At 37.7% G+C, this 25,562-nt stretch overlaps 3 protein-coding genes across 10 annotated transcripts in view; 1 reads left to right on the forward strand and 2 right to left on the reverse strand.

Annotated features, from left to right (window-relative positions):
- Window positions 1–24,788, reverse strand: part of LOC127942361 (proteinase-activated receptor 1-like) — a 30,004-nt gene extending 5,216 nt beyond the window's left edge. Inside the window, exons 1-3 of one of the 6 annotated variants that reach the window (XM_052538065.1) lie at window positions 24,534–24,787; window positions 5,876–5,971; window positions 5,634–5,750 (exon numbers count right to left, since the gene is read on the reverse strand). In XM_052538065.1, coding sequence (XP_052394025.1) covers window positions 5,634–5,750; window positions 5,876–5,971; window positions 24,534–24,597 — 277 coding nt within the window. In that variant the 5' untranslated portion in view covers window positions 24,598–24,787. Of the gene's footprint in view, window positions 1–347; window positions 582–4,184; window positions 5,751–5,875; window positions 5,972–24,529 lie in introns of those variants that run through there. The other 5 variants (XM_052538063.1, XM_052538062.1, XM_052538061.1 and 2 more) reach the window with 5 other exon arrangements.
- On the forward strand, window positions 8,577–14,005 carry LOC127942357 (uncharacterized). Of its 2 annotated transcripts, none has more exons than XR_008149289.1 (8): window positions 8,577–8,815; window positions 9,680–9,897; window positions 10,206–10,368; window positions 10,518–10,598; window positions 10,687–12,102; window positions 12,222–12,354; window positions 13,071–13,114; window positions 13,903–13,993. XR_008149289.1 is itself a non-coding variant. In XM_052538050.1 (8 exons), exons 2-8 carry the CDS (start codon window positions 9,682–9,684, stop codon window positions 13,952–13,954), a joined length of 2,034 nt encoding a protein of 677 aa, XP_052394010.1. In that variant the 5' UTR covers window positions 8,577–8,815; window positions 9,680–9,681; the 3' UTR covers window positions 13,955–14,005. The 2 variants fall into 2 exon arrangements, 1 of the variants encoding a protein (XP_052394010.1); XM_052538050.1 differs by having other exon boundaries at window positions 12,222–12,283; window positions 13,903–14,005.
- Window positions 16,433–23,027, reverse strand: LOC127942356 (uncharacterized). 2 transcript variants are annotated; one of them, XM_052538049.1, is made up of 17 exons: window positions 22,190–23,027; window positions 21,913–22,027; window positions 21,656–21,791; window positions 21,259–21,330; window positions 20,723–21,103; window positions 20,524–20,625; window positions 20,221–20,453; window positions 19,954–20,132; window positions 19,415–19,505; window positions 18,984–19,331; window positions 18,735–18,852; window positions 18,483–18,574; window positions 18,290–18,407; window positions 17,901–18,005; window positions 17,611–17,811; window positions 17,298–17,471; window positions 16,433–16,912 (listed from the first exon to the last, which is right to left on the reverse strand). In XM_052538049.1, the coding sequence occupies exons 2-17, from the start codon at window positions 21,982–21,984 to the stop codon at window positions 16,695–16,697; spliced, it is 2,640 nt and encodes an 879-aa protein (XP_052394009.1). In that variant the 5' UTR covers window positions 21,985–22,027; window positions 22,190–23,027; the 3' UTR covers window positions 16,433–16,694. The 2 variants fall into 2 exon arrangements, with proteins under 2 accessions (XP_052394009.1, XP_052394008.1); XM_052538048.1 differs by having other exon boundaries at window positions 21,913–23,027.
- Window positions 24,789–25,562: the final 774 nt, after the last annotated feature.

Genomic DNA, 25,562 nt, shown 5'->3' on the forward strand with positions numbered 1-25,562 from the left:
GTTTATATCTGTATAATTAAAATGAAAGTAAACGTTTTGTCTGCATATCAATTTTAAATGAAAGATTAATGAACAGTAAAGTAGATATTAAAAATGAATCCGGGCCACGTCCTGCGCGCTGTGTATAGCCTACTTTACTATCTGGGATAAACCCATTGCCTGGTTTGTCTAACAATCCCTTGGATGCAACATCTATTGGATACTTTAATTGGCTTTGATTTTACCTTAACTTTTTTTTCTTCGTTTTTTTCCTTTCTTCTTTTAACATCGCATCTAATAACATAATCGAACATAACATATGGTCCAGCTTTTCACATGAAAGTTGAAGTGACGTAGGCTATACTTACCATTAAAGGTGGCAATGCATGTATGGGCGATTACAACTAAAAACAATAATGTTTTGATCCCCATGATGATTTGCCTTTCAACTCCAGATTTTTACTCCAAAATCTCTAGTCAGATAGAATCATCCGATTTAGCGGAATCTTTTCACTGAATCAGTTGAACCGGTTGAACCGAGCTGAGCACAGCTTTTCAGTCAGTCTGCCAAGATGATGAAAAACTGAAGTAGATCTCTCAACATTGTCAACCAAAAAAAAAAAAAAAAAAAAACGCTGGGTAAAAAAAAAAGGTAAACGCCTGCTGAGGTCAGACGATACGCGACTCATAAACGACTCATTTAAAATGAATGATTCGTTTGACTGTTGCTGCTTCAAAAGCAGATCATACCGGTGTAATGAGACCCATGCGGCATTACAAGTCCCAGTGGTGAAAATATTACTAATACAGTTTTGAATGCAGGTAGTACAATTTGTTTCAATAAACAGCTATCTATTATAATATATATATATATATATATATATACATATATTAAACAAAATAGAACACAGTTAACATTAAACTAGGCTAGCATTACGTAATGACGTAAATGTGTTGCTGAATGTGTTGAATAGGTTCCTTCAAACGAACTTTTAAAAAGAACCATTTTTTATTTTTATTATTATCCTACAAAATTAGTACAAACATATTCATCTCGCAACAAATATAAAAATATGCAAAATGGTATAAAAAAACGTATACACAAATATGTAAAGAAAAATATATTTCCCAGGGGTGCAAATGTAGCCTAAAACATTGAATTAACCAAATTTAAGTGACGTAGTTCTTGATAATTCTTTTCAGCATTTTTGTTTCTAATATTGTGTAAATATTAGGCTACCTTACAGTTAAATTTATTTTTATAAAATTATCGAAATTTATCTTAGCTTTAGCCCATTTCTTTACATAGATGATGAAATACAAGTAAAATGATTTGTTGTGTAAGAAAAGAGATTATAATTTTAGAATCAATGGTATCTTAATAAAAAAGGTTACATCATACATTTCAATTTGAATGTTTCGAACATCCTAGAAATGAAGTTAGAGACATAGCTATAGCAAAATAATCTTACACAACACTACTAAAAGGCCACAAAAGTGTTTTTTTCCCTCTCACCCTGGACACAACCTGTTTGCACTTCCCCTCTCAGGCAGATGCTACAGGGGCCTGGGGTCTCACGTATAAAACTTTCCTTAGATTTCATCCTAAAACTGTAGCCTATGCACAAAAGCTAGATTCAGGCCCCTGATGTATAAACTTCGCATTCGCACAAAAAAGGCACTGAAACTTGCGTACGATGTTTTCCACGTACGTATTACAATTTATAAGAAATAAATAAATAAACGACGTAAATATGTGTGCAGGGTACGAGTACTCTGACATTACATAAAGTAATTATTCAAAAGTTATATTAAACATATGCATTTAGATATTTAGACTCATTTGTAGTGGATGCGCTGTTTTTGAGTTGGAATACATCAAGCCCTGCACCGATACTGTCACTGTGGACAAATACATCCGATCTATCCCAACACAAAGCCCTGGATTACAAAAAAGGTGCTCCACCTGCTCAGGGAGAGGGACACAGCCTTCAGGTCAGACGATCAGGTGCTATATAGTGTTGCAGGGGCTGATCTGAAGAGGAGGGTCAAAGAAGCGAAGTCTGCCCAGAGGAGGAGGATCAAGGACTGCTTCCAGAGTAACAACCCCAGGCAGGTGTGGCAGGGTCCAGCATATGACCAACTATAGACCAAGCAACCTCTAGGCCACCGCCATTGACACCTCACTGGCGGAGGAGCTGAACCACTTTCCCTTCGCCCGCTTTGGAGGTGGAGCCAACAGGGATCACCAAAACACATCCACCAGCCCACAGCAGCCACATGCTCATGGTGGAGGAGCATGAGATGTGTCGCAAATTGAGGGCTGTGAACCCAAGGAAAGCTATTGGTCCTGATGGTGTCTCGAGACAGGTGCTGAGGGACTGTGCGGGCCAGCCGGAAGGGGTCTTCACCAAGATCTTTAACCAGTCCCTCTCTCAGGCTGTTGTTCCATCCTGCCTGAAGACCTCCACAATCATCCCAATCCCAAAGAAGAACACCATCAGCTGTCTGAATGACTACTGGTCTGGAACCACATAGTCTCAACCCTCCCACCCAGCTTCGATTCTTACCAGTTCGCCTATAGAGCCAACAGGTCCACGGAGGAGGCCATCGTCATGGCTCTCCACTTGGTTCAATGCCACCTGGAGTGACGGGGGAGCTACGCACGGCTGCACTTTGTGGACTTTAGCTTCCCTGACAGACTGGTGACCAAACTGCTAGACCTGGGAATATCTTACTTCATCTGCCTGTGGATTAAGGGCTTTCTGTCTGATCGCCCGCAGAAGGTGATGGTAGACCGACACCCCTCGTCATGCCTTAGCCTCAGCACCGGCTCTCCCCAGGGCTATGTGCTAAGTCCTCTTCTTTTCATCCTATACACCCATGACTACACCCCCACCCGCTCCAGCAACACCATCATCAAGTTGCTAACATCAAGAAGGCACACCAGAGACTGTACTTTCTGTGAACTCTTACGAAAAAATAACAAAACTGTTTATGTCCTTCTACTGCTGCTCCATAGAGAGCATCCTCATATACTGCATCTGTGTGTGGTTTTCCAGATGCACAGTTTCAGAGAGGAAGGCACTCCAGAGGGTCATCAAAACGGCCCAAAAGATTATGGGTCACCCCCTCCACTTCCTGGAAGACCAGTATTGTTCCCACTGTCTCAAGAAGTCACAAAATATTCTATTGAACTGCTATTGTAATTTAACAATTTTTTTTTTTTTTTTTTATCTGGCTGGATGAATAAAAAAACTTAATTTGTCTGTTTCACCCCAATTTGAATGGTGCTGTATAGAATTAGAAATTAGTACAAATTCACAAAGTAATTCAAGAAGATTAGCAAGCCATGAAAGTCATATTAGGCGTACTTTTAGTTAATGATGTACTTACCACATGTATGCACTAAAATAATAGAAAGCAAGATTCTATTATTAAGTTTCTATTACACTGATCAGATCTAACTCTAGACTTTAATGTCATCAAACGTCAGAATCTCTATATGTACCAACACCTGCTCTGTGTTTGTCTCTTTTTTTATACCAAGATATGATAACTATCCAGTGAAAAGAGGTGTTTCAGAATATGTTGAGCATCACCCTCAGGAGTTCTGTGATGTTTGCCATTCCTGTTGAAATGCTGTTTTAAATATGAAGTTGTGTGATTTTGATGAACACAAACTATAACCATTAAATCAACATATAAATTATAGATAATACATTTAAAACTAGCTAGGGTTATTTTGTGTTCAATAACAGTTTACCAATATTAAATATTAGTTCTCATAGCAAAAAAAAAAAAAACAAGACACTTTCACATATCACAAAAGAATGATATAAGATGTTGTTTCATTTGGGTGTATCTCCTCTTACTCGGAATGACTGAATGAAATTAATTTATAATTGATTTTGCACAATTACCATTAGTGGCCATTATACATCCATTAAACAAGAGTAGAAAATGATGCATGTGATTGTGTGAGTGTTTGTACTTTATATGCGCAGCCATCCATGCCCCAACCCAATTTATGTTAAAGCTTAAAAACCAAAAAGATTAATATAGTCCCAATGCAATTGGAGAAAGTAAACTTATGTTTTACAAGTGTGAATGGATTGCATGCAATGCCATATTTACTAAAATGCTTAAGAATGGTTGTGCTTTTTATCATCAGCAGCTTAGAACAATCAGATTTTATCCAAATGTGAACAAAACATAACAACAGGATTCATTTATTATAGCTTATGAGCATGATGTTAAGAAATATGCCTAAAGAATAATCCAATAATCACAGGCTTTAGATACCACACGCAATAGTACCACTTTTCATCCACAGCAACATTACTGAAGAACAATCACAGAGTTCAGATACTGTATTTATATTTAGAAGTCTTAACAGTATTATAGCTAAAACAACCTGCTGAAGTCTATGAGTCAAAGATAGTGTGAAAAAAATTACATGTAACATGAAAAAAAGGGAAGTAAAACCATATCTAAGTATTGCAAAAGACATGTATGACTAGTCAACTGTTACATGTCCCTTTTGCTTTTTGTCAAACAAACAACAAGTAGTAGTATTTTAACAACTAATGCAAGATGTACATTCAGAATAATACATTTATAATATAATATACCGAAAAATGCAATATATGGAAACAAAATACATGATCAGTTTTTTTCACACTTTACCAAAAGCCTGTTTTTAGTAGCATCTGTGGATTTGGTCTGTGTGTTACATGATGAGGTTGTGTTTTCCCTCCTAAACACAGAGCTGATCTTCTGTCTGCTCTGAGACGAGCCGTAGTAGTACAGCAGAGGGTCCAGAAAAACACTTGTGCTCCCCAAACACACAGCCAACAGGTAAGCTGCATATGATGAATCTCCCTGGCCACTGTTGTTCCCAGTAGCTAAAAGATAACAGTGGTACCACAGGATGCAATTGGATGGAGCAAAGCACAACACAAACTCAGTCAGCACAGCGATAGCCATAATCACAGCTCTCCTTCGGCTGCCTGAAGATGAGGGCGATGTAGCTAAAGGATCAGACTTTACACAGAGCGCATATATGATGGTGGAGTAGCTAACTAAGGTGATGATTAATGGCGCAAAATAGTAGAGGCAGGAGAGAATGAAGAACAGGTACATGTACAGCCGATCTGCAGAATTGACATAGATCAGCACATCATGACAGGTGGTGCCGACATCCTTGATCTTGAATGTTTGTCTTATTGAGAGAAGTGGCACTGTACCAGCGATCGCCAGCAGCCAGACCAGCACACATATGTATGTGGCTTTCCTTGCGCTCCTCCAGGTCAGAGAGGGGATGGGAAACACCACGGCCAGCAGCCTGTCCACACTCATGCACATCATCAGCAGTATGGAGCAGTACATGTAGCAGTAGTAAGCTGCACTGATCACACGACACGCTGCCTCACCGAACACCCAATCTGAAGCGTTCAGCTGGTAGTGGATCTTCAGAGGCAGCAGAAGAGTGAAGAGCAGGTCCACACACGCCAGGTGAGACATGTAGATCACAGCTGGTTTCTTCTCTCGAATCTTACATGTGAACGTCACCAAGGCCAAAGCATTCAGGGGCAAACTAATGAGGATGATGATGATGTAGAATGAGGGCATGATGCGTGTGACCAGCAGACCTTTGAGGAAATCATCAGCCTCGTCTGAGATAGACAATGAGGAGGAGTTGAGCTCTGCTTGGTCCCGAGAGGACAAAATGTCTGGTATAGCAGCAAAACTGCCTACCATAAATTTCTCTGCAGATGAACATACAAAAGCACATCACTATTATTGAAAGTTACCAGGGCTATGTGGTTATGCCAGGATGTGATACAGGCAACTTTCAACTATTCAGTGTAAAGAGATGCTTCAGAAAAAGTACCTGGTGCTCCTGAACCAAATTCATTAAACGTCTGGTTTGAAGACTTCTTGTCATCAACTGGCCCATCAGTCTGTTCAAAGTTACTCACAGAGCTCTCTGCAACCAAACAGGCCAAAACACCATCAGTGAAAACACACAAGCTACTAAAGATAACTGGGTCTCATTTGCTAAGTGACCTTGATTATGACGTTAAGTGAAGTAATTTCCTGTTAGCGCTATTAGCAGCACATCTCTTAATTGGATCTCTATTCATTTCATGCAGGTTCTTAAATGATTCTGGGGTGAAACCAGAATCCTACATATTAATGGAAAATGATCTGACTTATATTACTTTCTTTGGATATATAAATTTTTTTGTGCTCTCAGACATTTGCAGTTTTTCTTGTTTTCATGTTCTGTGCTTGCTTTTCCAAATGTTGTTTAATGTTTCCAAAAGTGTTTAATGCAAATCAGGGCAGGCTTAGGTGTCATCTTGGTCCACTAGTTCCACTAGTTCTGGAGCTGTCAATCTAAAACCAGTGAGCCAGTGATGACACAAGACCGCCCTGATTTACATGAAACGACCACAACATTTGGAAAAGCAAGCACTGAACAAGGAAACAAGAGTGAAAAGAAAAAGAGCCAGTGCCAGCCCATGGGTTTTTGGGCCTAACCTGATTTTACCAAGTGAGACATGTTCCTGGGACAACATCGTTGTTGACCCTGGAACAACATTGTGATTAACCAATCAGATTTGAAGAACCAGTTTATAGATTTTGTGAAGTTTATGCTTAAAATCAGTGTTTGGTGCTTGTACATCAGTGTCATTCATCTATCATTTCCTCTGATTTTAGGGATTACTCATGGTTAAGGTTAGGTTTAGGTGTAGGGATATGGTTAAGAATATATTTTTGGAGTAAAATGTTGTTCCAGGGTCAACAAAATATGTTGACCTAGGAACACATCGGACTTGGCAAAATCAGGACGTGCGGTTTTTGGGGCCCTAGGCAAGATAATGAAAATGGGCCCCATCAATACTAACCATAATATTACAATTAACCCCTAAAAACATGACAATTGCAAACGTGAATAATAACTTCATGTCAAATATTCACATAAACAATTCATGCAGCAAAATGAATGTAGGCTACATAGAAAATGTGCACAGATATGTGAAAAAATGTAATAAGCTAAAAATCTGCGAAACCAAAGTAATTAATTAAGTAATTACAAATTAATTAGCATATTTAACATTAAATAATATAAATAGGGCCCACATTTAAAATAAATTAATAAACGTAATACATACAACAGTACGGTGCCCGTAAAGTGACTTGTTCGGTTTGCTTAGTCTTGTCGTGGCCACGAAATAATACAACCCGGTATCACGACAAGACGTGAAATAATCACGTTGGTCCACTTTGGAAAACGTGTAGATGTCACAGTTTAACAACCTCAGACGTGAATCTTACACGTTTGCGTTAACACGTTCCCGTGGAGAAATACCCGGATGTTCACTTATTTTACTCGCCATTGCTGTAAGCTCTGCCATAACGATCTATTTTAGTTTTCATTAAATCGAGAAAAATGGCATTCTGTTGTATTGACGATCACTGAGAAATTTTCTATTTAATTATTTAAAATGTAAAAAACAATATTTTCAAGGTGAAAAGCATTCATTTGCCTTGTTCCATGCCGAAAAAAAACGTCTAAATGTCACATTTTTATTGAAGTAATGAGTAAAACGTCTATCTTTATTGCTTCCTCCAGCTCCTGAAAGCTAAACAACATGTTATATCAACGTTAAACCATGTTAACCATAACCTTTTAAATACTTAACCTTTCGTTGCTTAGCAACTACGGGAAACAATTTTTATTATTTTATTTTTTTTATTTTTTTTTTTTTTTTATTGAACCTTAACAAAAAAAGGCATTCGAAGTTTCAGATTTACAATCAAACCTGAGCGTACATACAAATATTACAACACAATATACATATTCACATCAGCAGGCAAGAAAAGTTGAAGCCTAGGTGAAAATAAAACTAAAAGAAAAAGAAAAAATTTAAATAAAATACAAATAAAATTAAATGAACAAATAAATATATAAAGTAGGGGAGTAGGACAATATTCAATTTATAAAATCAAAGTCTTCCAATAAGGAGTACAAATACACTGCTTTAGGACTTTTCATCCTTCTCACGGTCTCCAAATATACTTTAAACTCCTCCTTAAAAACCACTAATTTTGGAGGGATTTTGAAAAATTTACATTTGTGTATATAAAATTTCAGCAAAAGCAACACATTATTAATAACATAGGATACCTTTTTATCCTTTATTAATAGCCCAAATTTAATAAATTCCCACGACAGTATCAACCTTACAGGTATTCTTTGTTGCATCCATCTCAATGCATCATTCAAAAATTTGTTTACCAAACTGCATTGAAAAAACAAGTGTTCAACCGTTTCTATCTCTACCTTACATATTTGACATAAATTTGAATCCCCAACATTAAATCTCGTTCTTAAAAATTCTTTTGTTGGAACTACGGGAAACAATTAACTCCAGCACCTGAAGATTATTATTATATATATATATATATATATTTTTTTTTTTTTTTTTTTTTTTTTTTTTGCTGTGTATGGTAATACATTAATAGCGCATACCCTTCCCAAACGTGAGAACAACACGATAGAAAGATTTTAAAAAATACCCGAATGTAATACGTCACGTGACGTCACCATAATTTGCTAAAATTTAGTTTAAAAAAGAAATTAAAAAAAAAAATTAAAAAAAAAATTAAAAAATTCACATGATTAATACTCTCAAATGTGAACCTTGTATGCTTGCATCCAGCTGTGGAAATTCTGGGAAAATACCCGTCAATGCCCGTTAATGATGACGTTATATTCCCGCTTGCAACCACGACTTCCTCCTTTTCGGACTTCATCAAGCAGGTAAGACGCGTTGACAACAATATGCACAACAATGTAATTATATAAGAGCTATTGCCATTTGCAATATTAATGTATTAAATAACTTATTTAATATTTGTATGGTGTTCTTTGGTCACTCTATATATAGTTATATATAACATATTATAGCCAAAGCTATAAAATTTCTATGTTGACCTAAATGTAACCTTAATTATTTGGGTTATTAAGGATTTACAAAGAATAAATGGACTATTCAATGAGAATATGGATATTGGTGAATACAGGCCTAATAAATGAATAATGTTGCTTAATGCAGGCCTTATTACAGACACATTAGTTATTTGTTAATTGCTAATGCTTATTCCCTAAACTAAAGTGTTACCATAATTTCATCAATCAGTTCAACTTAAATATATTATCAGTTAATCATTTTAAACATTTCAATTTATTTGATCAGAGCGCTTGTTTAAAACTGATCAATTGGGCACATCAAAAATGTTCTATGATTGGCTATGTATAGTGTCTCTTGTATTGCTAATTGGGCTAACTTTAACAATCCCTTTTAAGTAGAAAGTAGTCTATAAACTCATCATCAAAATGATTATTTGAGTTATAGACTAACCCCCCACCCCCCACCATTTGTTAAGCAAACTTAGGTACAATGAAAGGCGCTATATAAGTTCAAGTTGTTATTAACTATGCTGTTAGGTATAGTGCCATATTTAATTTGACCCCCCCCCACCCCCAAACAATAAAATGAAAATTGCCTGAGACACCGTGCCCTGATGTTCGTGTCTTACCAGCCAAAGACCAGAAAAATTTGCCAATTTTTATATCATTTCATTGTATTATTATTATTATGAATTTATGTCTCTTTCCATACAGATATGCCAGGACCTGGTTCAACTACTAAGAAATGTGCTTCTTGTTCTATGCCACTCAATGTGGCTTGCAAGACGTGCAAGTACTGCAAAGCAGTGCAGCCCCACAATCTGCGTTTGAAAAAAAAAATAGAAAGATTTGATTTGAAATCAGAGACATGGGCCCAGGCCCAGAAAAAGAATAACACTTCATCCCACCTGATGGATGACGCTTCTTTGTTGGTATGTTACAGACTATTATTATTTTTATTTTTTTGGCTCGCATACATAAGTAATCAAACACCTCTATCTTTTAGTTTTAGGTTTACACTTATTGACACATCTTCTTAATAAAAAATCTCTGTGTAAAGCTTCTAATTGCTGATCCCAAAATTCTAAAGACTGTTGTTGCAGCGAAATAGTTCTTATGAATATGTATACATGCAGCATATGTCATTATGTTAGTATACTAAGAACTTCCTTTAACTGACTCTGAAATTTACCATAAATGTTCAGAAATAATGTAGATTTTGCTTTACTCTTGTTGGAAGCTGGAAAGGTTTCAGGCCCTTGGCTCCAGGGGTGTGTTATTTATATCCCGCCCTGGAACTAAATCATGGACCTGTGAGGTTCTTCTGCCCAGATGTAAAGTCACTGAATCAGCATCTGCCTGCCTAAAGAGGATGGAGGCGTTGTTTGAATTTGTTGTGCAAGGTATTGTTGTATGTTAATGTAAAACAAGACATCATTAGATAAATAGTACGTTTTTTTTATAGCAGTCATGCCATATTGAAATCAATTAAACCCTTTAATTATATGGTGTTATTTAATTTATTTTTTTGTTTGACTTCTGTTAATACTAGGTTGGAGTCAGTCAGAGAAAGTAGCAGCCTCAGCAGCAGAGATCCCACAGCCTCCTGTAGACAACTCACTGGCCACATCAAGTAAGTGTTGCATAGTTACATAATGTACTGATATTCCACCCTAGATGCTGTTTATAATTCCAAATTTTGTATTACTGGTTGCTTTTAGGTTATTATGGAGCCCCTGCTCTTCCCATTCCTTCCCCTTCAGCTCCTAATCTTGCCAGTCCTACCCCTCCAGCGCCTACCCTTTCCATTCCTACCCTTCCAGCCCCTACTCTTTCCTTTCCTACCACTCCAGCTCCTACTCTCCCCATTCCTACCACTCCAGCTCCTACTCTCCCCATTCCTACCACTCCAGCTCCTACTCTTCCCATTTCTACCACTCCAGCTCCTACTCTTCCCATTTCTACCACTCCAGCTCCTACTCTTCCCATTTCTACCACTCCAGCCCCTTCTCTTTCCATTCCTACCCTTCCAGTCTCTACTCTTTCCATTCCTACCACTCCAGCTCCTACTCTTTCCATTCCTACCCCTCCAGTCTCTACTCTTTCCTTTCCTACCACTCCAGCTTCTACTCTTCCCATTCCTACCACTCCAGCCCCTACTCTTTCCATTCCTACCCCTCCAGTCTCTACTCTTTCCATTCCTACCACTCCAGCTCCTACTCTTTCCATTCCTACCACTCCAGCTTCTACTCTTCCCATTCCTACCCCTCCAGCTCCTACTCTTCCCATTCCTACCCCTCCAGCTTCTACTCTTCCCATTCCTACCCCTCCAGCTTCTACTCTTCCCATTCCTACCACTTCAGCTTCTACTCTTCCCATTCCTACCCCTCCAGCTCCTACTCTTTCCATTCCTACCACTCCAGCTCCTACTCTTTCCATTCCTACCACTCCAGCTTCTACTCTTCCCATTCCTACCCCTCCAGCTCCTACTCTTCCCATTCCTACCCCTCCAGCTTCTACTCTTCCCATTCCTACCACTTCAGCTTCTACTCTTCCCATTCCTACCCCTCCAGCTCATACTCTTCCCATTCCTACCCCTCCAGCTTCTACTCTTCCCATTCCTACCACTTCAGCTTCTACTCTTCCCATTCCTACCCCTCCAGCTCATACTCTTCCCATTCCTACCACTCCAGCTTCTACTCTTCCCATTCCTACCCCTCCAGCTCCTACTCTTTCCATTCCTACCACTCCAGCTCCTACTCTTTCCATTCCTACCACTCCAGCTTCTACTCTTCCCATTCCTACCCCTCCAGCTCCTACTCTTCCCATTCCTACCCCTCCAGCTTCTACTCTTCCCATTCCTACCACTTCAGCTTCTACTCTTCCCATTCCTACCCCTCCAGCTCATACTCTTCCCATTCCTACCCCTCCAGCTTCTACTCTTCCCATTCCTACCACTTCAGCTTCTACTCTTCCCATTCCTACCCCTCCAGCTCATACTCTTCCCATTCCTACCCCTCCAGCTCATACTCTTCCCATTCCTACCACTCCAGCTTCTACTCTTCCCATTCCTACCCCCCCAGCTCATAATCTTGCCATCCCTGCTCCTGGAGGAAACAAGAGGAAGAAAAATAATGGTGGGTGTATATGTTTTTACAAACATGTATCTAATTTATTTTTGAGACAAACAATCTAGTGGTTGTTTTACATTGGAAAATTAATGGACATTTCACCAAAAACAAATTGTGTATTTCAGATTGCTCTCACAGCAGCCAGGAAGTATTCAAGGGAGATATTTTGAAGGAACGAGTTAAAGAGGTTGGTCAGCCATTACCTGATATGGATAAAAACTAGGCAGTAGAACATTAAAGAATGGATGTTAATGCAAGGTTAGAACTGAACTTATTAACACACAAGACTTATCTACATTGCACATAATGATATGACATATTATTTTCCACTATTATTTCACATATGTTTTACATTTGTGGTTCAAGATTTTATTTGTCACATACACAGTTATATAGAGAATATATAATCAGCAGTGAAATGTAAAACAGGTCGCTCCATGCAGAGTGCCATTATTATCATAATACAAACACAAGAAGAAATCTGAATATATATGTATATATATAATCTAATTGTGTACAGAAGTATTAGACTAATGCTTCTTTAGGTGAACAGAAATGTACAGAGATACTTACATAAATATTTGGGTGAACAGAAATTTACAAGACGTGCAATGAAGAACAGGTTATTGTATATACTATATGTAGACAACTCAAAATACAGTCCAAAATAAAGAGGCTTTTATTTATGAAAGTGTATTGTTAGTTATTTCACGTATAAGCCTACTTAACTAATGTACTTTAATTGTAGACCTACAGATTACGTTTCTTACAGTTATTAGGTTTTTTAACACTTTTGCTTCATCATTAGGGGGTTTTGTGTGTAGATTGAGGGGGGAAATTATATTAAACTATTTTAACACAAGGCTGCAGCAGAACAAAAAATGTGAAAATAGTGAAAGGGGTCTGAATTCCTTAGTTGTGTAGCTGGCAGTATTGACAACAATCAAACTAACTTAATATTCTGTTTTCATTAGGGAAGGAAGGAATACCTTCTGAAATGGCACCCTTGCAGTTTATGGTATGCATGGAAATCTTTACTCTTTACCTCCTTTTTGTTTTCAGTGCTGTTTGTTTGTCTTTAAGCAGGATTACACAAAAACTACCAGCATGAGTTTCATGAAAGATGTATCATGGGTCAAGTAAGTACCCATGACATTTTAGAGCGGATCCAAGTCACGGGGCAAAGTTTCACATTCGCTAGTGTTGTGCCATACAGCATTTTCGCATAATCATTCCTTTCTTTTTATGGCCCTAATTTGTTGGTAGTTTCAGTAGTTAAATACACAAAAATGGCAAAAATTTAATTTAAGTATTTGAATTAATATACAAATAAGAATGCATTTGAACTACTAGGAAGCTACAGCAAATTCAGTCAAATTAATAATTTAACTGTTTGTAGTTCACGACTCCCCAACACTGGTAAACATTATTACCAGTTTATTATTTTTTCTCAAAGGCCCCAAGTTATTAATTCATTAGCCAACATATATAAAAAAATGTGGGCTACACAAAGTTATATTGGATAAATATTTCGGGATGATTATAAGATTTTATTTCAGTTTATCTCTTTCTGTAGTGTTTATAAAATTGCACTCTACTTAGTAAAAAAGCTTGACAAAGTATGTAATACTTATCCATGTTTTTTACATAACATTCAGCCATTTTTGTCACCATGTAAGTGATAATGAATCAAATGTGTCAAATGACAACACCCTTCTTTTTTTTAAGTAGTTTTGTAAGTTCTTGAACTCTTAAAACAAATACTTGTTACACATAACATGCATATGTTCTCTGTTTTCATTTCAGTGGAAAAAAATGGAGAAGCACCTGGGTGGAGGAGGATTCCTTCCTTATGTAGTGTGTGTGTGTGTGTCTGTGTGAGTGTTTAATAAACCGTTGTTATAATGCCTTCGTTGGACTGACTCTTTTATGCACTTTCACATACAACACATTCTGTCAACGTGTTAAGCTAAGGAAAATAAACATTGTGTGACCTCAATAAAAGGGTCAAATCTCTTGTTGGTCTTAAGGGTCATGTCAGTAATTTCTTCACATATCAGCCTATGAAACATACGTTATACAGGACATAAATACACAATTATTTGTCAAATTTGAGACCTCTAACTGCTTGTGCGTTGCCAGGAGGCGGAACCAAAGCGTGGGAAAATTACATTCCTACGGGTGCTACAGAGTCTGAGATTGTGCAAGGTGTAACTTCACATCTCTCCCTTTACATCATAGTGGGACATTATATAACAAATTTCATCATTCTATGAGGTCTTCTTGTTAGAAATGTCAACCCTAGGTCTAAGCTTAATATCGAGCCTATGAACGGCATGGGTCAAACAGGCCTCATATCAGCAATGGAAACATATGTGATATAGAGAATAAAGACACACTTATTTGTTTAATTTAAAAGTTCCTTGTTATCTTAAATGGCATATTTTAAAGATGGCAAAGGTAGTCCATATCATCTGGTGTGACCAATATAAAGGCCTGTTTGAACCATATGCATTTTATGGGTATTAAACTTATAGGTTTACCATTTCTAACTGAACAATGAAATGTTGCATTAAACCGTTACATATGATACAAAACAAGGGAGCAAGTCGAAATCACACCTCATTCATTCATAGACCGTTTTACACCCTAAATCTATTTTTTCAGATTTGTGGCTCTGCCTTCTGTGAACTCAGAACCAGCTAGGGGTCTCACATTTCACAAATCAAATTTGTCACCAACCCCTGTATCAATAAATGTCCCATGCCAACATTTCCTAATGTCAATTTAACCAAAATCTAACAGTCTGAATAGTAAATGTGAAGGAACAATGCAAAGTCAATGCAAAACTGGGTGGGTCTGTGGCAGATAATTAATTGCACACAGATTTTATTTTATTTTTGAAGCACATATGACTTATGTTGCATTAATAAGAGGCACAAAATAATACAGAATCCTTTCACCGAACACGTCTGCAGTTGGATGAGCTTAAACAAAAACAGCATTATATATTAGACTGATGTACAAACCCGATTCCAACAAAGTTGGGGCACTGTAGAAATTGGGAGTAAAAAAGGGATGGAATAATTTACAGATCTCAAACTTATATTTCATTCAAAATAGAATATAGAGAACATATAATTTTGGATTTCATGAGGGCTACACATTCCAAATAAGTTGGGACAAGTCCATGTTTCCCACTGTGTTGCATCGTCTCTTCTTTTTCTAACAGTCTGCAAATGTCTGGGGACTGAGGAGACAAGTTGCTCAGGTTTAGGAATAGGAATGTTTTGCCATTCTAGACTAATACAGGCTTCTAGTTGCTCAACTGTCTTAGGTCTTCTTTGTCGCATCTTCCTCTTTATGAAGCACCAAATGTTTTCTATGGGTGTAAGATCTGGACTGCAGGCTGGTCATTTCAGTATCGGATCCTTCTTCTACACAGCCATGATGTTGTAATTGATGCAGTATGTGGTCTGACATTGTCATGTTGGAAAATGCAAGGTCTTCCCTAAAAGAGATGTTGTTCTAGAACTTGGATATACCTTTCAGCATTGATGGTGTCTTTCCAGATGTGTAAGCTGCCCATGCCACACACACTCATGAAACCCCATACCATCAGAGATGCAGGCTTCTGAACTGAGCACTGAAAACAACTTGGGTTGTCCTTGTCCTCTTTAGTCCGGATGACATGGCATCCCAGTCTTACAAAAATAACTTTATATTTTGATTCATCTAACCACAGAAGTTTTCCACTTTGCCACAGTCCATTTTAAATTAGCCTTGGCCCAGAGAAAACACCTGTGCTTAAATATGGCTTCTTTTTTGACCTATAGAGTTTTAGCCAGCACCAGTGAATGGCACGGTGGATTGTGTTCACCGACAATGTTTTCTGAGAGACACTGCCACTCTGAGAGGCTCTTTTTATACCCAATCATGTTGCCAATTGACTTAATAAATTGGTCCTCCAGCTAACTTTTCTGGCCTCTTATTGCTACCGGTACCAACTTTTTTGGAAATCCAATGAAATCCAAAATGAGCCAATATTTGGCATGACATTTTAAAATGTCTCATTTTCAACATTTGATATGTTATCTATATTCTATTATGAATAAAATATAAGTTTATGAGATTTGTAAATTATTCCATTCCTTTTTTACTCACAACTTACTTTTTATGGAATAGGGTTTGTAGTTGCTATAATATCCATAAAGTAGTCTTGGAGGTAGTCATTCAACAACTAACTGTCAGACTATGAGAGACTGTGTGAGAATGTGGTGCAGCAGGAACAATAAAGCCTAGCATACAAAGCAGATAAAGAATAACAGCAGAAAGATCACTATACGTCAGCTTTTATTTATAGAGTTAGTACCAAGTACATTAATTTGATCAGTTACAGGGCTGGTGGGTGGGGACTCTTCATCTGACACAGAAATAATTTTGCTAGTTTATTCATCACAATAAAGGCAATGGTATTTATGTAAATTAAATAAGGGAGACTATCTATTGAAAAAGGGTATGTCCAAAACCACACCCTCCAAACAAAAAAAAAAAAACCGGCAAGCAAATGCAAAAACACATGTCAATTCACAAATTAGTTAGACATCTTCCAAATCACTGTACTCTGAGCTCTCGTATTCAAGTCCTTTATTCTCATCCGGTATCTCCGGTATCTCCTCAGACCAGTCTTCAGGGAATAGAGGTCCTAAAGCCAAGCTGTATCTTGAGGAAACGACTTTAATCTTCTCCTCCACATCAGCAAGCCTTTCCTGTAGAAGACACTGTAGCCCACAATGCCCCTCGTCAGTTAAACTGCCTAGGAGGAAATATAAAATGAAAAAGGCACACATTAATTCTTACCTGTTTAGACCCTTAACTTGACCCAGTTGAGATAGCCAACATACATTTCCATATCTGAACAGCATTGTAACATTCAATTCAGTTAACTTTATTTATCCCCGTAGGGCAATTCAATTTTAGCCTACCAGTCATATCAACAAGACAACACTTAATCAAGCATTCAGAAACACTGTCAATGACATCATATTGCATTTGGGCACCAAAACAAAAAATACACAGGCCACAATACATAGACTAAGCAGCAACCAAAGTTCAAGTAGATAAATAAATAGATAAATAATAAGAATAAGTAATAAATAAATAATAAAAACGGCACTTCAGTGTTAACCCCATGTTCTTACCACGGTTTCCTCCAGACATTTCTGCAATCAGCTTCCTAATGCCATCAGCCAGCCCTCTGAGGTAGGTGCAGTGCTGTCTCATCTCCCTAAGAATTAGGATCTTCTCTTCTTGCAGCCGCATCTTTGACATGTATGCATCGAAAATCTTCTTCTTAGTGAGGATGTTTGTGGATTCTAAAGTCATACAAATGAGCCAGTCAACAGGATTGACCTGTAAGCTGCAATATAGTTGTATAGCATACATGCCCATTAAGCTGCGTCAACATCTGTTTGCTCAATGTAATCCCTCTCCCTCACAGAAGTTGTTCCATACCAGCGCTGTGAACCTCCCATGGCCATATTAGACTGTCCTCCCCACTGCCATGGCCCACCATAGAGAGTCGGCTCTCCACCATCTGCTCATTTATGCCCTCCTCCTCTGGCACCTGCTCATTGTATCGTTTGATTGCTTCAAAGAGTTTCCTTTTCTCTTCCCCCAGTTTCCGTCGCCGCATTTGTCGAATCTTGTTGCTGTCTATAATTTCCAAACACATGACAGAAACATAAAATCTAGACAAGAGATTCACAAGTCATGTAAATAAAATAGATAATTCAACAACATACCTGTCTGATTATAAAGGCTTGCTTTTTTTTGATAGACACCCATACATATGTGCTCTATCGACCGCTGAAGGCTATGTTGGTCATCCTGTCTGACATCTATAGAATCTTGGGAGGAGACAAAAGCATGAATAAATAACCACTTTGGAAAGGTCAATTTACATTTCTGATAAAATCTACCTGACAGTGCATCAATGGCACTATATCCATTAGCACTATGCTGTATGTGCAGTTTGCAACAGTGGCTAAAACACCTTAAATATGATATTCATTTAGGAACGTAATGTGTTACAAAATAAAGTAATGTAATTACAGTAACACGTCCTCAACACTGTCGAGCACACTATGCTGTAACTGTAAACAGCCTATTATTTATAACGTCAATACTGTACCATCAGTGGCCCACTGTCTGACGTCATGTACCCACTGCTGGACCATGTTCTCAGGACACCCAAGTTCACGGCTCAAGTTCTCCAGCCTCTGGGACTCAGCCTCAGCCTTTCGGACGGTCTTCAATAAAAATGCAAACAAACAATTGCCTTTGCCATCTTGGACCAGATTAATTCTGTGTAATATGGTCAATACCTTGACATATCTGTTGGACAATGCAAGATGAAGGCCATCATGCTTGCGTCTATTCCACCCAATTGCATGTACAGTCAGCATGTCATTGCGAGCTTTTAGAAAACATATTCAAATGTTACTGGATGGCCTATTCAAATTTAATTAAAATAAAGGTTTCTCTTCTGTATTTTTGTATAAAGAATGAAAGACTAATGAAAGAATAGCTGAAAGAACAAAACATTTGTATTAATGTAATAAAGGAGAATCACATACCAGGTTTGGTCATGTACTTCGTTGTGAGAGCACAACGAGAGAGGAAACTGTTCACCATTTCCACCTCTTCCCCTGCAGTTGCGCCAGCACCCTCCTGATTCCTACCACTCCAGACAATCTAACAAATGTGTGAAAAAGTTATTGGTTAGGGATGCACCAATCTCAGTTTTGCAAAGACATAAATTGTGCATTCCCATTATCAATAATTAAATTAAATAAAAATAGTAAATAGTATAATAAAGACAATACCTCACACTTAGTTGAATGGGCCTTGGCGTGCATGACTGACAGAAATGGTCTCATTTGAAGAAGAGGGCTCAGTTCAGGCATAGAGACTGACATCTTCTGAAGATAGGGCCAGTACTTGCATGAGATGTCAGTGCAGTAGAAATGTATGTTTGTGGCTGCCTGAAGCTCCTTCTGCAGGAATAGGGGATACGCAAAGATCTCCCCCCTGTACATGTTGAGACCCTTTAATATCACCCCATGCCTGCAAACAGCTACCTCAAGACCCTCTTCATCAAGTTTGCTAGCTCTTCTGGCAGTCTCCCTGGCAGCAGACCACTGAGTAGCACCACAAGTGCCTTTTCCTGGAGTCTGCATGAAAAAAAATTATAGATATATTAGATGACAAAAATACTGCATTTACACAGCAGGGCTACAAATTCTGAATTACTAACACTTTTCGCTTTACTCCTGATTTCTTCAACGAAAGAGGATACGTCCACATCTTTGGCAATGAAGATGCCCTCAAAGTATGGTTCCTCTGACCTCAATGAAAGCAGAAAAAAGGCATATTCAGTGGCAGAAACCATTTGTTCAGTAGGTTTTAAAAGTTGTAAAACAACTTAAGCAAGGCGCACAGCTGCAAAATACAAAATTATCACCACATGGTTCTTCGTACTGGATTTTAAAGTGTGGCAAATTTATATTTATATCTGGTATCAAATGTGTCATGTTGTTGTAGTGTGGTGATGTATGACAATTCTATAAAATGGTGCAGAGTAATGGCCAATGACAGCAAAAGAGGAAACCAGGGAGGAAGCAGAAACAAGTACAGCAGATCATGGAACTTTGAATAATTATCTCATTAGAAATAGAAGCGTCTGTGTTGTGATAACATGAGCTACTATGATGTAGTGCCCCTGTCACAGAGTGATGTTGTGCAGTGTATACTGTACAGCAAAGCCATGTAGTGTGGCATCTTGCCTTGCATTACCCTTTAGAGTGTTGAAACCTGTACAGTTTTCTGTTGCCGTCTGCAGAAACCGCAAGCATGTTGGGTGTACATGCTGGGCAGGTGAAGTGCTCCACATTTGCCATTTTCTCACATAAAAACTGGCAGAAAGTGTATTCCACAAAGCTCCTTTGAAATGCATCTCCATGTATTTTACCGCTCTGTAAATGTGCAAAAAGTTAAGAGAAAAGTAAAATGAAATAGCCAATGGTCTCTAATTAAGGAAATCTTCATCCACACAGAACATACCCTTCCAAACTGCTCTGTCCTCTGCTCTAACAACCGCAAAAAGCCTTGTCTTGACAAACCCGGAGCAACGGTTTTCATCTCCTCAAATGTGCTGAATACATCCACTGAAAACAATGTTTCAGAATTTACAGATGCTGGCCAATACCCACTTCTTATGAGGTCGCTTCTGTCAGGTGTCCATTGTGATAGACACACTCTGCACGCCAAATTGGGCAAGTACAAGTCATAACGACCTAAAAAGAATCAAACGTATGAATATCTTGTGACCCTTAACTGCAAAACCAAAAAATAAAGCCTACCTACCATTTATGCAAACCAAAATAGTTACTCTTCCAGCAGATTCTGTGATGTTTGTTGGGTCACAGGTGCACAGTCGGTCAGGTCTCACTGTAGGCAACAGCCGAACTAAAAAGAAATTGCAGAAATTTTGAAAAGAGCTTAAAGGATTGTCTGATTGAGAAATGTAAATACTACAACACACACACAATAATCAGAGCAGTACCTTGATTTTTTAATGTACATCTGCCATTTTCTTTCACACAGCACACCGTTGGCGGAATGGGCCGGTAAAATCCATCAATGCACGACTCCCTGTTATGGAGTACCAGTTTTTTGTGGCAAATTATATCACACTCCATACACAGCCACTCTTCAGGCATGCAGTCTCTGCAACGAATAATGGCAGGAGATGAGCACTGACTGCATTTATTTTCCTTGACCACCCTGGAGAACAACAAGCAGTCCAGGTGGTAGGGCCTTGCTTTCTGCCACTCATCTTGGGCTGCAGACTGTCGCAAGCTCCATGATGATGATGTTGAAGGAGGACCATCTGAAGCTTCAACAGTTGTTGCCAGAATCTCCTGCAGTTTCTGCATCTCACTGTCTGAAAGAGGGACATGAAAAAAAGCTCCTTATGGATTCTACAAAGACCCCATTGTGGTTCTGGAAAAATTAAACTACTTGGCTACAATATAGTGAAGTAACAATAATTTTACACGGTTCATTTGATTAAAAAATGTCAATATGGAGTCATCCTACCAAGTAAGTGTTGAGACATGTTTTGTTCTGTCACCATGGATACCTCCTCAGCTGGGTCACAAGGATTCAGGACTGAAAGATATTGGGGTAAAGTCTCCCTTAAATACTTTTGCAGTTTGGTGCATGTAAGTAAATCAGACATAACACTCTACCAGAAAGAAAAAGAACTACCGTACTGCATCACTCCTTGATGCAATGGTCAGACTAAGTTTGTTTGGAAACATTACTTGCAAGGGGGCATAGGCATCCTGGAATGTGTGGGGAATGTAACAATCAAAAGCAGTGAAGTTATAGGCTATATTTACAGGTGATTTAACCAGAGAAGACATAGACCAACCTAGCCTGGCTCCACACACACCTATTCAGAATATACAGTAGGATACAGATGACGACCAACCTGTAGCTGAAGAACGCATACGCGTTTTTCCGCTTCTGCTCTTTCTTTTCAGCAGTGGACGACCTTCACGGTCTCTCTCAATCCACTGAAATTTACTCTCCCGGTTGGGGGGGGCACTTTTCTCATCTTGTTTTTCCTTGCACCAGAGAAAATCAACATTACATGTAAACACATCAGCAGTGGGTTTTCTCCCATTTTTACTCACTGTATGAATCCCATTCATTTGCAAATTGAGCTGTATAACTAAAGATACTCACTTTCATTTGAGCCAAAAGCAGGTCTGCATGGAACATAGCATCCTCTGCTGCACCAATGTCCTGCTCAGCCATCTTAATTGCAACTAAAGACAACTAAATTGCTGACGTTAAAAGTCTATTGGAAAATTAAGACATTTACTGAGTGACCAAAGAACACCATAAAAATATTAAATAAGTTATTTAATATATTAATATCGCAAATGACAATAGCCCTTATATAATTACATTTTAGTATATATTGTTGTCAACGCCTCTTATATTAATACGCCTCTCTTACCTGCTTAATGAAGTCCGAAGAGGAGGAAGTCCTCTTGTTCTGCCTTTATTTGGCGATACGCAATCTCGCATCGATTTTGCGCATTACCGCCACCTACTTGTAAGGAGAATGTCTAACGTTAGTTGCAAGCGGATCATTAACGTGCATTAACGGATATTTTCCCCGAATTTCCACAGCTGAAAAAAAACATGCAAATTTCACATTTGAGAGTATTACTCCAGTGACGTTATTTCAGTGTTTTGTTTTCTTTAAATTAAACTTTAGCAAATTACGGTGACGTCACGTGATGCGTTCGGGTATTTTTTTTTCTGTCGTGTAGTTCTCACGTTTGGCAAGGGTATCCACTATTAATGTATTCTACCATACACAGCAAAAAATATATTTTGCTGGTTATGGTTAACATGGTTTAACGTCGATATAACACATTGTTTAGCTTTCACCTAAACGAGGAGCTGGGGGAAGCAAGAAAAATAGACGTTTTACTCATTACTTCAATAAAAATGTGACATTGAGACGTTTTTTCGGCATGGAACAAGGCAAATGAATGCTTTTCACCTTGAAAATATTGTTTATACATATTAAATAATTAAATAGAAAATTGCTCAGTGGTCTTCAATACAACAGAACGCCATTTTTCTCGATTTAATGAAAACTAAAATAGATCGTTATGGCAGAGCTTACAGCAATGGCGAGTAAAATAAGTGAACATCCGGGTATTTCTCCACGGGAACGTGTTAACGCAAACGTGTAAGATTCACGTCTGAGGTTGTTAAACTGTGACATCTACACGTTTTCCAAAGTGGACCAACGTGATTATTTCACGTCTTGTCGTGATACCGGGTTGAATAATAACTCGTGGGAACGTGATAATATGTCGTGGCCACGGGAGATTGATTTGTGGGAACGTCATATTAACTCGTGGGAATGTCATATTATGTCGTGGCCACGAGATCATTTTGTCGAGGTAACGGCATCCTTATGTCGTGGCCTCGAGATGCTATGTTGAGGGAACAACATCCATTTCTCGTGGCCACGACTTCTTATGTTGAGGGAACAATATGTTTTTCTCGTGGCCACGAGTTTAATGCGTAAACAAACCTGCGTGACTATAGAAACCCAGGATTATCAGAAATGGATTCATTCATATTTTATTTTGATTTAAGTAATTATTATATTAACCATTTGCTCTGGCTACTGGGCTGTATTACATGCGATCGTCAGCATTCAAATGAAGTTTATCATACATAAATATGACATGTGCATAATAAAATATAAAAACTTTTTTTTATCCATCCTACAGTCTTGTAAGTCCATTAACTGATAGTACTTCCCACGTAATATGTGTACATTATTAATATTATTAGCCTTATATTGTTGTTTTTTTGTTTAGTTTTTTTCGTTTATATACATTTTTTTGCTTCAATTTCGATCTCTTTACTTAACATTCTGAATACTTTTGTAAATAATAGCATACTGTAAATGCTCGATATTAACATAAAATGTCATAAATGCATACATTTTATATGTATAAATAATATAATAATTTCTTAATTCAAAATAAAATATGAATGAATCCGTCTCTGATAGGCCTAATCCTGGGTTGCTATGGTCACGTAGGTTTGTTTACACATTAAACTCGTGGCCACGAGAAAAACACATCGTTCTCTCAACATAAGAAGTCGTGGCCATGAGAAATGGATGTTGTTCCCTCAACATAGCATCTCCAGGCCACAACATAAGGATGTCGTAACCACGACAAAATGATCTCGTGGCCACGACATAATATGATGTTCCCACAAATTTATATCTCGTGGCCACGACATATTATCACGTTCCCACGAGTTATTATTTCACGGCCACGACAAGACTAAGTAAACTGAACAAGTCATTTTAGGGGCACCGTAGATTTCCGTTTGTGATCAAGTGATTTTCAGTTAGGAGCTACTGCGATGCATTTTAAAGCATTATACAAATGTAATGCTAATTAAATTTGTCTTTATTTTAATGTAATAAAAAATATTTTTTGTCAGTAATGGAAATGTAATTTAAGACGTGTACGCAAGTTTAGTTTGAAAAACTTTAATAGTAAATACACAATTAGACATTTTTTTAATTAAATAATAATAATAAGAAGAAATATTTAAAGTTATCTGCAACAACTGATGGAGTGCTGAGTGATGCAAGCATGTGCAGTGTTGTCAAGATAACCTTAGGTCAGTAATTTCCTTCGTCAAGGGAGTTCCAAATGCTTAAACGAGACAGTAATGTTCGGCACCCTTCAAAGAACACACTTCAAGGGCTCTGATGAAACATAATTTTGTGAAGTCAGGTAGGCTAAACTTACCATTAAAGGTGGCAATGCATATATGTGCGATTACAACTAAAAACAATAATGTTTTGATCCCCATGATGATTTGCTGTCCAACTCCAGATTTTTACTCCAAAATCTCGTCAGATAGAATTAGTCGTACTAGCGGAATCTTTTCACTGAATCAGTTGCACCGGTTGAACCGAGCCGAGCACAGTTTTTCAGTCAGTCTGCCAAGATGATGAAAAAGTGAAGTAGATCACTCCCATTGTCAACCAAAAAAAAAAAAAAAAAAAAAAAGGTAACCGCCTGCTGAGGTCAGACGATACGCGCTCATGTAATAACTGTCTCATAAACGACTCATTTAAAATGAATGATTCGTTTGACTGTTGCTGCTTCAAAAGCAGATCATACCGGTGTAATGAGACCCATGCGGCATTACAAGTTCCTGTGGTGACAATATTATGAATATAACATAACGAGCTGTATTACAATTTTACATGCATGTAGCCTAATTGGTTTCAAAAAACAGCATTTTATTAATATATATATAACTAAATTATATATATATATATATATATATATATATATATATATATATATATATATATATATATATATATATATATATTAACAAAATAGAACATCATTTACATTTAACTAGGCTGGCATATTACCTCATAGCGTAAATGTTTTGCAGGATTTGCTTTGAATAGGTTCCTTGAAACGAATTGTTCAAAAGAACTAATTTCTTTTATTATTATTATCCTGGAAAATTAGTCCAAACATATACATATCGCAACAAATATAAAAATATGAAAAATGGCATTCAAAATACCTGTATAAACAAATGGCATGTACATATAAAACATTTCATTAACCAAATTTAAAGGTGCTGTAGGGAACTCCTGTAAAAAATTTTTTTTTACATATTTATTAAACCTGTCATTATGTCCTTACAGTAGAATATGAGATAGATAATCTGTGAAAAAAATCAAGCTCCTCTGGCTCCTCCCAGTGGTCCTATTGCCATTTGCAGAAACTCCATCGATCCCGGTAAAAAAT

The sequence above is a fragment of the Carassius gibelio genome, chromosome A21 (genome assembly GCF_023724105.1).
Source record: "Carassius gibelio isolate Cgi1373 ecotype wild population from Czech Republic chromosome A21, carGib1.2-hapl.c, whole genome shotgun sequence".
NCBI lineage: Eukaryota > Metazoa > Chordata > Actinopteri > Cypriniformes > Cyprinidae > Carassius > Carassius gibelio.